This window comes from Archocentrus centrarchus, chromosome 12 (assembly GCF_007364275.1).
Source record: "Archocentrus centrarchus isolate MPI-CPG fArcCen1 chromosome 12, fArcCen1, whole genome shotgun sequence".
NCBI lineage: Eukaryota > Metazoa > Chordata > Actinopteri > Cichliformes > Cichlidae > Archocentrus > Archocentrus centrarchus.
Genome location: NC_044357.1, coordinates 7,165,770 through 7,179,080, shown reverse-complemented (window position 1 = coordinate 7,179,080; position 13,311 = coordinate 7,165,770). Strand labels below are relative to the sequence as shown.

Genomic DNA, 13,311 nt, shown 5'->3' with positions numbered 1-13,311 from the left:
TTACATTGGACATCACATGGCCAGAAGCATTGCTATATTGATTGATAGTGTTACTCCAGATGGATGTGTCTGTAAGATGCTGCTCACCAGATCAATTTCAATGCCATATTTATACAGCTGTCCACTTCCCCCTAAGCGGCCCAAAAATCAGTTGCCACCGAGTTGAAGTGCAAGCATAAATTTCTGAACATCTATGTTTGTGTCGCCGTTCGTGAGCTGCCGGACATTAAAGTTCCTCTCTCTGTTTTCAGGGATTTCCAGGGGACTTTGGGGAGAGAGGACCACCTGGGCCAGATGGAGAGCCAGTATGTCACACGCCCACTTACCCACACACACTCCGCTTGTGTTTACTGCAGTGTTTTGACAGTGTTTGTGGTGAAATTATCTGTCAGTCCAGCAGTTTGCCTCTGTGTTTCTCTTTTGTTTGAAGTTGTTCTGGACAAACGTCACTACTGTATTTAATTTCATGTCATGCCTCCAGCTGCTGTAGATCATTTTACTTGGCACTTATTTAAGAAAAACCTGCAGTATTAAGTAGTGACTGGTTTCAAATGCAGCCTTTTCTATTCACTGGCTACCAACACACACATATATTAGGCTATAAGAAGACGATATCCAAGAATACTAAATGATGTAACAGGATGCTATTTTGAATAATGGTTCCCCATTCATTAACGATGGACCAGCAAACCCAGTCTGTAGCTTAATCCTGTCCATATGGAAGACATCAAATAATTTGATCATAGCATTTCAACTATTTTGGGATATTCCTACAAATGCACCACTTCATTAGCCCGTCAGGGAAAACTGTAAAACAAAAACATAAACACATCAGCAAGTTACACTTGACACACTCTGAAATATACATAATAAAAATAAGAGCATGTTTTAGGAAACACTTCACTCACCCCTGACTTTTCCGATGAGTCAGTCTTGTAGAGCAGGCAACTAAACTCCTAATAAATCCTTTCTTAGGCCTGACGTTTATCCTCTTCCTGAGAAAAAGACTCATCTTCCAGAGTGGATTATGCTTTGAATTTATCAAATGTTAGTCTATATAGTATGAAATAATCTGTATGGCAAGCTTTTACTTTTTGCATTTTACTTTTTCCTTCTCCACTCTTTGTCATCTCTGCATGTGACAGCATGTTTAATGCATTTTACTCCTGATACAAAAGGTAAAGGTGTCTAAAGGCAAGCAAGTTGTCTCCAAATCTTAATGAAAGTTAAAATGTTGGGGAAAAAAACTGAATATACTTATTTAATCATACATGCGTAAAAAACAAGAGATTCAACTCATTGTCATTGTGCGCACAACAAAGTGATTGTTCCAGATCAGTCATCCAGCACAGGACATAACGCAGCACAGGGACAGGGGCTCGAACCAGCAACCCTCCGGCTGCAAGGCAAACACCTATCCACTGCGCCACTGTCAGTCATGCGTTAGCACTTATATCAGCATGCAAAGAGAATGCTACGCCTTGTTTGTTTGTGTCTTTGTGGGTAGTTTCAGTAGAGACAGACAGGAAATGTCTTGTAGATACATGTACCATTACATTCCCATCAACCTCCTGTGAGGCTGATGGGAATGTCATCAGTTTTGGAATGTCATCAGTTTTGCTGGCATTTTGTCATAAACCAGTAATGACGGTGTTGATGACGGCATGAAAAGTCAGTCGATCACCAAATAATTAATATCTGGAGGAGCACGACCAAACCATGTTTGCTGAGACACTTTACTAAAACAGTCACCTTCATGATGATGCTAAAGGAACAAAAAGACCATTTAAAAGATGAAATTACCCACTGGTTAGAGTAATCCCATTTTGATGTGATCGGATGCCATCATTTTTGCTGTTGCCATCTTGATGCTTTGAAACCAGGCGTAATGAGAAATGGGAAACTCAATTTGCTAGTGAGGGTATCCAGTGAGCATACTCTGGATAATACACCGTAAGTTACAAAATAAACAGATTTATCCAATATAACCATGATTGAGCCTATAAAGTCATGAGGAAAGTGTTTACTGAGGTCACAGAGCAAGGGAGCCAAGGGCCCTTCTACACTTCTACACAACTGGAAGATTTTTTTTTTTGCACCCAGAGGAGTTACCCGCTGCTGGCCATTAAATGAAAGCAGGTTTCAGACTCATCTGCATTGGGTTCGCTTTTCAGATCCAGATACTATGATCCAGACACTATGTGCATCTTTTATGCTGGATTAAAGTAAAGTCTGTTGGTAGCCTTAGGTAGGACAAATTCTGTCCACTGTCTTCCATGTTTTTGAGGCAGAACGAACCTGCATATTTGAGGGAGCCACTGTGGGACGATGGGCTCACATCCCTTTTGCTTCTGAGACCCCCCCCCCCTCTCTCTCACACACACACACACACACAAATATGCACACATATATACATGTACACAGTCCCGCTCTCATAAGCTGCGAAGAACACAGAGCCACTTCTTCTGAGCATGTTTGTTTAAAAAAAGAGCCAATAACCCATGAAAGTTGCTCCTTTTCCCTCTCCCTTCATCTCACTTTCTCTCTCTCCTCCTCTCTAACTAGGGTGACATGGGAGCCCCCGGTCCAAACGGAGTTCCTGGACTTATTGTGAGTTATAGTTTGTGTGTTTTTGTGCACAATCTCGATCATTCACAGCTGCAAATGTTTAAATGAAAGTGAATATACCTGCAAAATTGAAAAAAGAGAGAACATTTTATTTGCTGATATTTACACTGCCTGGCACTTTGATGGCAAACTAATTATTAATATATTTACTATTGTATGTCTATTCAGTGAATGTGGATAGCTGTTAGATTAGAAGATATTTATTTCACAGTGAGTGCAAAGCCTGACTTGTACAGATTATTCCTGCCTTCTTCTCACATGAAGAACATGGCAGTCATCTATAGTTTATCAATCACACGGACCTTAACAGGGCTTGTTCTCTTCATGAAGCTCCCTTTTAATAACTATTTTTAGAACAGAGCTGCCCCCCTGCCCACCCATCACCTTGCCCTCTATCCTTGCCCAGCCCGACAGCCACATAATTGTGTCTGATTATAATGTCTCCCTGGTTTCTCTTGTTGTGTCCCGTCTTCACCCGTTGCTGCCACTCCTCCCGACCTATTCTAGGCCACCGGTGGTGGTAGTAGGCCTGTAATTGAAGGGCTCTGATTACAGCCCTAGTCTGAGCTTTGTGTCCTCTTTATACATCTTATCCAACAGTATAATGTACAGTACATAGCAGCAGGACGGAGCACCACTTCAAAGACAAAAATATACATTCACCCTTCTCTGGGACTGCAGGCTCTGAGCTTTGGGTGAAAACTGGCAAATGCTTAAGAAGAGAAAGTGTCTAGATGGCACCTCTCTCTTAGAAATGCACAGATAATAGATAAATTGTTCAATCTTTCTCAATTTTGTTTTCCTTATGTTTAGCAGTTGACATATTGGTGTAAAATATTATTACAGGCAGACAATTTTGATTGTGTCAGACATTTCTGTGATACACTATATTGCCAAAACTCTTCACATTCCCACCCAAATCGTTGAATTTAGGTGTTCCAATCACTTCCATGGCCACAGGTGTATAAAACTAAGCACTTAGGCATGCAGACTGCTTCTACAAACATTTGTGAAAGAATGGGTCGCTCTCAGGAGCTCAGTGAATTCCAGCGTGGTACCGTGATAGGATGCCACCTGTGCAACATCAACCGTTAGTAGTATTATAACAAAGCGGAAGCGATTGGGAATGACAACTACTCAAGTGGTAGGCCATGCAAAATCACAGAGCGGGGTCATCAGATGCTGAGGTGCATGTGGCCTTCAGATTAGCTCAGTGTGCAGAGCTAATCTGAAGGTGGAGTCCAGTGGTGGTGTAAAGCACACCACCACTGGATTCAAGAGCAGTGGAGACGTGTTCATTGGAGTGATGCATCACGCTTCTCCATCTGGCAATCTGATGGGCGAGTCTGGGTTTGGTGGTTCCCAGGAGAACAGTACTTGTCTGACTGCACTGTGCCAAGTGTAAAGTTTGGTGGAGGGGGGGGGTTATGGTGTGGGGTTGTTTTTCAGGAGCTGAGCTTGGCCCCTTAATTACAGTGAAAGGAACTCTTAATGCTTAATGTGATTGTTTATTGTACATTTTCACTACTAGTACAAGCCCATAATAGAATTACTGTTTGACCTGTTTGTGCTTTTGTCTAGAAATGAAAATGATGGGATGCTTCATAAGGTATCGTAGGTGCATAAAGGCAAAAACAGGGCTTTTTAGCCTGTTGCGAGTTGGTTTCCAGGCAACCTTATGGCATCTGATTATGTGATGAGTAACTGAAGTTTTGTATATATAAATTAGTTTTTATTGTTCTGAAATAAAGATGATATGATGCTTTTGTAAGGTGTTATAGTTGCATAAACAAGTCATTTTAGCCCACTGGTATGTGATTGCTGGGTAACATGATGACATCATAATATCTGTCATAGATAAGAACTTTCAGGGGCCCAAGATGTACCTGTGTGCCAAGTTTGGTTGCTCAACTCCTGATCGTGCAGGAGGAATTTGCAGCTAAAGAAACAAGCACACGCACACAGACAGATTTCACTCTGTGTAAGGAGCAGAGGCAGATATTTCTCACTGCAGAAACAGTGCTGCAAAACACAAAAACGGAGACACACACAATAATACACGCAGCTCTTGCTCTTAGTGACCATGGTTGGTGGAGCTAAGCATTCAAAGGTGTGGTCGCACTTCACTAAAGCCAATGCTGCAAATTTGTGTCGCCACAAGTGCATTAAGTCTTTTGCACATAATCCAAAATCATGTCTGAATTAATTTGTGAGGAACATAGCAGTTATCCATGTCTGAATCAGAATGATGTCACTGTAAGAGACTGATAATGCAAGTAATGTTACATACCCCATGCCTGAAAAGGGCTATAGGGGAGTGAGTTTGCTGTTTTAAAAAACAGCTAAGTGTGTGTTGGGAGTTCAGGTAGGGTCATAGTTTAACCTGAATCCTGATGTGTTTTTTCATGCATTTCTAGCGATTTGCGAGCAGGAAATATGCCACCAGATTAGAGCACTGGAGCCACAGAGCAGATACTGTTGTTTTAGAGACAAATTATTCCATCAGGATGTGACTTAATTATCAGGAATTAGCTTACATTCAATTAGAAGAAACCTTTTTTTTTTTGCCTTTTAACTCTTAATACCAAATTAAGTGAGTTGCTCTGAGGTGCAGTTTTGCAGCTTATACTCAATGACATCCTCTGTCGCTCATGGAGATGCAACATTATTCACTGAGCCGAGGCCACTTTTTGATTTAAGCTTCAGATGCACTGTCTTGGCTTCTGATAACAACATCTATTAATTCTTCCCAGTGTCAGTCATATATTATCACCCATTGTTTTATGAAATTCACTGCCTGGAAGCAAGACAGTGAATTTATTCTTAATGGATTCCAAAGTATACTTTTATCATATGTGTGTTTTTTTTCCATCAATGAAGCCTGAGCCATGTCTTTGTTCTTTATGCATGTGATATCACTAAGTATGAATATGTTTCGTATTTATCCCATCTTCTTGCATTAGGGTGATATGGGACCTGTGGGACAGATTGGCCCTCCGGGGCCTACTGGACTGAAGGTAATCTCTCACACACACATACAGATGGAAACTGTTGCCTTTACAGACTTATCTTTTATCTCTTATTATATATATGCTAAATCAAGATCAAAAAATGCTTCTTTGAAGCTTTGCAATTTGGATTTACGGCCATTCTCAAATGGCTGTTGTGCCATAAAGATGAACTCTTGGTATATTTTGTTTTTCGGGGGTGCCTTTCAACCAATCTGTTGGTGCTTCTTCCAGGGGGTGCCTGGAAATCCAGGAGAACCAGGACTGAAAGGTGATAAGGTGATCTGAATATTCCTGTTATTGGCCTGTGTTTGAGCAGCATGTAATGGATATGTACTCTTTTGCATCCTACCATAGCTACCTCTGTCCCAAGTTTAGACAGACAGCATGTTTTTATTAGCTGCCACCTGCAAAGACACTTATATAAACCTCTGAGGATTGTTTCAGTTGGTTTAAATTAGGTTTCCATATACATTTTTTGTGAAAATCTATTATAGGAACATTTCAATTTAAAGCAGTCAACCAATCTATTGAACAAAATCAAAGGAAAATTTAGACGTTTCCTTGAAATAATAGTAATTTTTTTTTAAAAAGCCCTTTTATTACAGGTGCTTAAAGGTATCTGTAAGAGTCTGTAAAAGACCGCTGAATACTGATGATTTAAGAAGGCTCAACAAGCAGGCCTTTTACGGACAGCAGTAAAATGAGCCTGCATTTGCTTCAGCTGGCTGATCCCGGCTGATATTTCCTCTACTAAAACCAGAAAAATGCACAGTACAAAATCAAACCTGAAGGATGATAAAGCACAAATAACCAGATCTGAAAATGACTGAAAGATCTTTGTCATAGGCCTTATTTGAAATTCACTTTAGTTTATTTAAAACTTCTCACTTTCGTTTGTGTTTACTGCAATTACTCTTTTGTTATGTACTGGCTTAGTCTGCAAAACATGTGGTGTGACAAACTGAAGCAACTGCCCTTCATAATACAGACTGACACCACATGAAATACTTGGCTAATGCAACAAATAACACTCACTGTATGTGTGGATATTCATGAAGTACAAACTGCTAATTAGTACTGTCTGTTTTTAAGAAGAAGAAAAAAGCTTGAATGTAATTGGAAAAAGTAGAACATTTCATTCCCCCCTAATGTTTTTCCATTTTTTCTTTTTTTCTGTCCATACCTCATCCATCTTCCTGTGTGTGTGTGTGTTCGTCTCCTCCTCTCTCTCTGCCAGGGTGAAATTGGGATTCCTGGCGAGCAAGGGGAGATTGGATACAAAGGAGACAAGGTGGGTCACCTCTGCAACACACTTGTGCGTGTCACAAATGCACACACCCTCCAACTCACCACTTTCTGACGTCCTCAGCCACTGTACGGCCTGCTACCTGTACTACACTCGTATTGCACAGCCTTTGTCTTTGCAAAATGACTTTTCCAGATGTCTGCTGTTCAGCTTAAGGAAATGTATTTTATGTTAACCCTCCACATTTGTCTCTGTGTGTAAGCAAAATTCTAAACCATCACAGAGCAAAGTGGCCCCAAGAGATAACACAATCCTGAGCAGAGTCATGCATGTCGAATGTCTGGTTCACTAGAAAAGAAATCAAGCTTCTCGTCCTGTCTGACTGTCTCTCTTACTTTTAAACTTTTGTTTGTGTTGGATAGGGCATCCAGGGGGAGCCAGGTTTACCAGGCATCCATGGGAAACCAGGACCACAGGTTAGTTCTGGTCTGAGCTTGAAAACCAGGAATACATTTAACTTTAAAATGTGGAGATAATTTAGATAAGGAATAGTTTACTGTATTTACTTTTTTTTTTTTTTTTTTTTAATTTCTTATTAGCTTTTGCGCTAACAGTTTGGTCAGAAGACAAAACTCAAGTGGTAGTTCTGCTAGTTATCTTAGCATAAAGACACCAAGCCAGGTACTGCTGTTACGAAGTCCAAAATCTGCACATTATATCCTTTTTGGCCAATGTTTTCAAAATCAAGAGTAAATATAATGAGTAAACATAACAATTTTTATAGGGTGCTATGTCCAGGACTATTTCTCGGCCAGAAGCAATGATTTTCTAGTTTTGTCCTCACCGTGAGGCTGAGATGCAGTCATTAGAGTGTCCAGGAAGTCAGTGCTCTTTGCCAGGAAGCTGTCATCAGCATCATTTCTAAGGCCAAGTGGCTCCATAGTGTAGTGGTTTACATATTTGCCTAACAAGTGAGAGACCCCTAGTTTGATCCCAAGAGAGCATACAAACCTTTTCTGGGTTGCGTCAGGAAGGCTGGAAAAAATCTGCCAAATCAAACATGTGGAGCTGCCCACTGGGGTGATCCCTTGTGAATAAGGGAGCAGCTGAAGGTAGCATTATAGTCTCTCAGGTCAACTTTGAGCTTTTTTGGATGTTCTCATTTACTATATATGATTTGCATATTTGTCACCCTTCAGATCATCAGACTAATTGTAGCCCTTTCAAATTGTAGTCAAGATTTTTTTTTTTCTAAATGTTTTTATTTCTTTTTAGGCAAGAAAAAAAAATGCAATTAAAATTTTGTTTATAAACCTATTTTCCATGGAGTTACAAATATGTCCACTCAGCTGGACACCATGCATTTGACTTTTCAACCAGAGAAACGTGTATTTAACACACCAGTAACAGAAAATTATATTGCATCCTCAGATCGACTGTCACTACTGCTAATATTCACTAATCCTGATTCTGTTCATTACATTCAAATAACAAATAAAAATTTTAAAAAAGCAACTCCCCGTGACTGGCCAATCGGTAGCAGTGTATGGGATGATCACAAGCATCCATTGTATTGACTGATATGAACAAAACACAGGCATATACAAGAGAACAGCTTTGAACAGCCGTCCACTGTAGTGAACACTATGCATGAAAGGGTTAATATTACACAAAGATAATGATGATTTCACTTACTAAGAGGGAAAAAAAAGCTCTGCAAATGGCCCTGTGTGAAAAAGTAACTGACCCCAACGTTAGTTCATAAATTAATTGATTTGCCACTTTTTTTTTTTCTTTTTTGGAAAGCTGAGTTCAGTTTTACTAACCACACCCAGTCCTGATTAAAATCCTTAAGGATTTTATAGCCCTGAAACTCAAGCACACTTTATTATGTTGTGAAGCAAAACAATGATCAGAAACACACCAGCAAGTTCACCTTAAACAGGTCATTCATGCTTGAAAACCCTCCAGTGTGGCTGAATTAAAACAATTCTGCAAAGAAGAGTGGGACAAAATCATTTACTGCAGTTCTCGCTGCCAAGGTGGCACAACGAGTTATTAGGTTTAGGGGGTAATTACTTTTTCACAAAAGGACAAGTAGGTTTTTTTCCCTTAATAAATGAAATCATCATTTATAAACTACATTTTGTGTTTACTCGGGTATATATTGATATTAATGAGGATTTAAGTTACTAGAAGTTGGATTTTGTTACCTTAGGAAAGATCTACTATTGTTTTTGGTCTTTGTGCTTAGCTAAGCTAACCTGGGCCCTGTACTGACATATCCAGGATATCTTTCTGCCATCTGGATTCATTTAGACTAACACTGGCAACCAGGCTAAACGGTCACACAGTGATGGCTATCAACTGGATAAGCCAACACAAACCATTGAGACACGAGGGAATCTGATGGATTGCAATTGTTATTCCATTAAATTCATGTTTAGATGTGCACAAGACGCTTAATTTTTATTCTTTTCGGGTGCAGTCCTGGTGGTTTTTCACAGTCTGCAAGGAGTAAATATGAGTTTATATAACAACAACAACAACAATTCAAAAAATTCAAATTCAACCACAGGCTTCCTGTACGTGTAAATTTGTTATAAGGTACAAATAGTTGTCTTGTTTAGGATCATATATTAATGCTTATAGAACCATAAAATTGCAGCCAACAGGAAAAATATAAAAGAATGAAGTTACGTCTAAGACTCTGCATTTATTAGTGATGCTCATCAGGGAAAGACGAAGAATTTACACCTTATTCATGCACAGGAGTCCAAGGGATCTTTCAGGAACAGTGACGCTGTTTTACTGAGAATTGATTGATTAGTGGGCAATGATTTCATACTTGTTGATCTCTAATTTCAAACCTAACCTGCTCCAGAGCAATGAACCACATTCATACCCACGATTAACTCTGAAGTTTCATGGATAAGCCCAAATCCTACTTCGTAGCACAGGACTCAGCTGCTAGCTGTAGCTTTACACTTGAATGCACAGGCATGTGCATCTAATTTTCAGCAAGATTGTTTATATCCTTTAATATCCAATTGTTTCACATCTTTCATGTTTTAATTTTTCTGTTTTACAGGGCAAGCCAGGAGAGAAGGGTCCCGATGGTGCACCCGGACCTCCGGGCCCTGAAGTTAGTATTTACATGTTTGTTGTTGCATTTGATGTCTGTATTTCAGAGACAGAATAATAATACATCCCCTTATTATTAGGGTTTCCCTGGTGACATGGGACCACCAGGAGAGAATGGCCTTGAAGGACCAAAGGTTAGTAAAATTATGATCTCTAAACTAAGGTATGATTCAAAACAGGAACAGAGCACAGCTGGTACTCTACAGCAACACTAGGAGAGATACAGTGGCTCTTCAGCTAAATGCTAATGTCAGCCCTCTAACAGGCTCACAGTGACAATGCTTATATGATGTTTTAAGTGGAATGTGAACCATCTCCTTAATTTAGAGGGTTACCTTTGCTTGTATTTGATCATAAATCAAGCATCATATGGACAAAGTAAGCATTTGTCCAGATGATGGCGTTTGAGGAACTGTCAGATAACACCAGAGTCATAAGGATTCATCCTGTATCTGTTTCCCTGTAACAATGCTGCTACTGTGGCTAAAAACACATGTGTAAATGCTACATTTACTTTTACACTTTAGCATTGTTTTACTATCTTTTACCCATCAAGGGAAAACTAGGGGCCAGAGGTTTACCAGGCCCACGAGGGATTCCTGGCTTGGAGGTAAGACTGTCAGACGCCACCCACATAAGAATGACCCCAGACTGCCTTAAAGGCATGAAAAGGTTTATGGCACAAGGCTTTTTTTTTTTCCTTTGGGACAGTTAATGTCCCTAAACATACGTCATGCTAAGATCAATATCATCTGTTTCCAGGGAGACGAGGGCCCAATTGGACCACCGGGCCCAACAGGACTTGAGGTGAGTTATTGGTTAAACACCTGGTCTTGTGAAAAGAGAGGATAAGAGAGAAAGGGAATCAGGCCTAATGTAGGCCAAAACATAAAGTTCATTATTTCACACCAGTGTATCATGTTAGAATAACAAGATGTGCATATGTTTGATTACTGAGAAACAAGGGCTATAATTGCCTGTTTCGGTAGTTACATCTTATAATTTTGCATGTTTGTTTAAATTGTATCCCATGCAGAAGCATCCTATTTCTATCTGTGGTAAACTTGTCACCAAAGATAGAAAGAGGGGATGGGACAGAGCTGTCACTTAGTCTAAGCTAAATTTGCTTCCAAGCTTGGCAATTAACTAAACTAATACTTAGTGTTGAAATTAGCATGGTGTTTGTGCCCCGAAGCACATTTTTACTGCAGAGCAGACAGCAGCCTAACCACAAAGACAGAAAAAGCTATGTAAGATCAATATATGGCTTGCTCTAAATCACGTGTTACTCGCTTTTACTCTCAGCGAGCTCCATCCTATGCAGTAAAACCTCACTGCTTAGCTTTAATTATGCATCCCTAAAATTTGTTGTACCACAGTTAGAGATCATATGAAAGGTGATAAAGTAGGTGGTCTTTGTGGATTTATCTTGCTTTGGACAAGTCAGAAGTCATATGCTGTCTGACAGAGCCTGTTGTAGCCTCAGGATAATTCACTCATGATCCGTGCAATTCCTGATTATGGCCACTAGGGGGCGATAACTGCCATCACCATGTTTATAAGTGGAAAGAATTATAAATGTCATAAAATGCTGGAAGGCAGTAATAGGCCACTGCAGAAACATAAAATTTGTTTACTTTGCTTATCAAAATCTTCTTGAAATGATGAACACAAAAGGTTATTTTCATAATAAATTTCAAGCTTTCGCTCCACAGAAAAACAAACTCATTATCTAGATGCTACCTGAATAAGTGTTATCTTAGTCTTCCTTCCGCTCATCTGCATTTTCTTTCAGCCTAACTCCCTCCACACTCACCCACCTCCCACCCACTCGCCTGTCTTTTTGTGCTCCTTCCGAGGGGAAGTTCAGTATGACTCCTTTGGGAGCTGTGATTGATCTCTGGCCAGGTGCCACAGAGCCTCCTGCTCCTGTATTTCATCGGCTAGCTGTCTTTGAGCTTCAGTACAGACTGATACTCTGTCCCTACACTAGCCTTTCTTTTTTATCCTCTCCCTCATCTTCTTGTTTGCTCTTCATCTCTCTATCTCTTGGTATAGTGTATGCTCTTTCTCTAATCTAAATCAGATGTTAACAAGTCACAAGAATTCTTGGAAAGCTCTAATTAACTACAAGAATCTCTTTGTGTGTGAGCGAAATAAAGTGTTGTCCTGAACTGCCTTACAAAAGCAGCTGACCTATCTGGAGTAAACTTTGGAACTGTTGAGTCACACAATCGAAGGCTTTGGCTCAGGCATTTCTGACCTCAAGGTGGTACTGCCGGTAAAAAAGCACAGCCCCCTTACCTCCACCCAATTTAACCCCAGAAATGACTGTCTGTGCGTTAGTCATTGAACTCTTTTCCCAGCTTGCCAAAATGTACTGTCAGCATTACCTGTAAACCGCACTGCATATGTACATGCACAGTGAACCGACTGCTTCCCACTTCTCTCTTCAAACTGTCATCTCACAGGAAACGGATCCTTTATACTGACTGAGAATTTGTGATTAACGTTAATGATGCGTTCACTGGCAAGTGCACGTCAAACTATTCACTATCCTGTGCTAAAATATTTCAGGGCAGAATGGGCAGAAAAGGGTTCCCTGGGAAAGTTGGGCCAGAGGGAGATAAGGTAAAAAAAAACACTCTTATTCATGATTTTTGTCTCTTTTTTTGTCAAAAACATTGAAGAACATTACATTTATTATTGTAATCTTTTAAGTAATCGCATATTTCTCTCTGCAGGGAGAGCCCGGCATCACTGGAAATGTTGGACCCACGGGAGAGAGAGTAAGAAACCCTAGCTTTGCGGCTTCCTGCGTTGAAGCTTTTTGCCAATCCATTAATTCAAACATCTATTAATTCATCCATTCAAAATGTTTCAGGGCTTGGTGGGCTTTATTGGGCCTGTGGGAGAGGCAGGACTGGCAGGAGAGAAGGTAAGAAAAGTTTTTTTTTCTGTCCATAAATTTATTTGAACTGTCCTTACAAGGTCGCTTTGAAGAGTGAATGTTGTGCTTGTCCAATTTTAGGGAGATCGAGGGGAGATGGGTCTTCCTGGACCACCTGGAGAAAAGGGACCGACGGTAAGACAAAACGGTGTGGAGGGATTTCAGGCTGACAAACAGTGATGTTTGAGTCAGCTAAAATATGAAATGACATGATTTTCCACAGAGGGTGTCTTGTCTTTGTTGAAAATCCCAAGAAAGTTTCATTTTAAATTAAATTTTGCCATTTATTCCCATGGGAATATAGTTCCGTGAAGGCTTAAGTCAGTACCACA

At 40.1% G+C, this 13,311-nt stretch overlaps 1 protein-coding gene across 1 annotated transcript in view; it reads left to right on the top strand.

Moving 5' to 3' along the window:
* The window catches only part of col27a1a (collagen, type XXVII, alpha 1a), a 67,671-nt gene that overhangs the window by 37,505 nt on the left and 16,855 nt on the right, over nucleotides 1-13,311 (top strand). Inside the window, exons 13-26 of the mRNA XM_030743303.1 lie at nucleotides 252-305; nucleotides 2,566-2,610; nucleotides 5,592-5,645; nucleotides 5,871-5,915; nucleotides 6,877-6,930; nucleotides 7,308-7,361; nucleotides 9,977-10,030; nucleotides 10,110-10,163; nucleotides 10,586-10,639; nucleotides 10,792-10,836; nucleotides 12,607-12,660; nucleotides 12,774-12,818; nucleotides 12,914-12,967; nucleotides 13,061-13,114. Coding sequence (XP_030599163.1) covers nucleotides 252-305; nucleotides 2,566-2,610; nucleotides 5,592-5,645; nucleotides 5,871-5,915; nucleotides 6,877-6,930; nucleotides 7,308-7,361; nucleotides 9,977-10,030; nucleotides 10,110-10,163; nucleotides 10,586-10,639; nucleotides 10,792-10,836; nucleotides 12,607-12,660; nucleotides 12,774-12,818; nucleotides 12,914-12,967; nucleotides 13,061-13,114 — 720 coding nt within the window. The remainder of the gene's footprint in view (nucleotides 1-251; nucleotides 306-2,565; nucleotides 2,611-5,591; nucleotides 5,646-5,870; nucleotides 5,916-6,876; nucleotides 6,931-7,307; nucleotides 7,362-9,976; nucleotides 10,031-10,109; nucleotides 10,164-10,585; nucleotides 10,640-10,791; nucleotides 10,837-12,606; nucleotides 12,661-12,773; nucleotides 12,819-12,913; nucleotides 12,968-13,060; nucleotides 13,115-13,311) is intronic.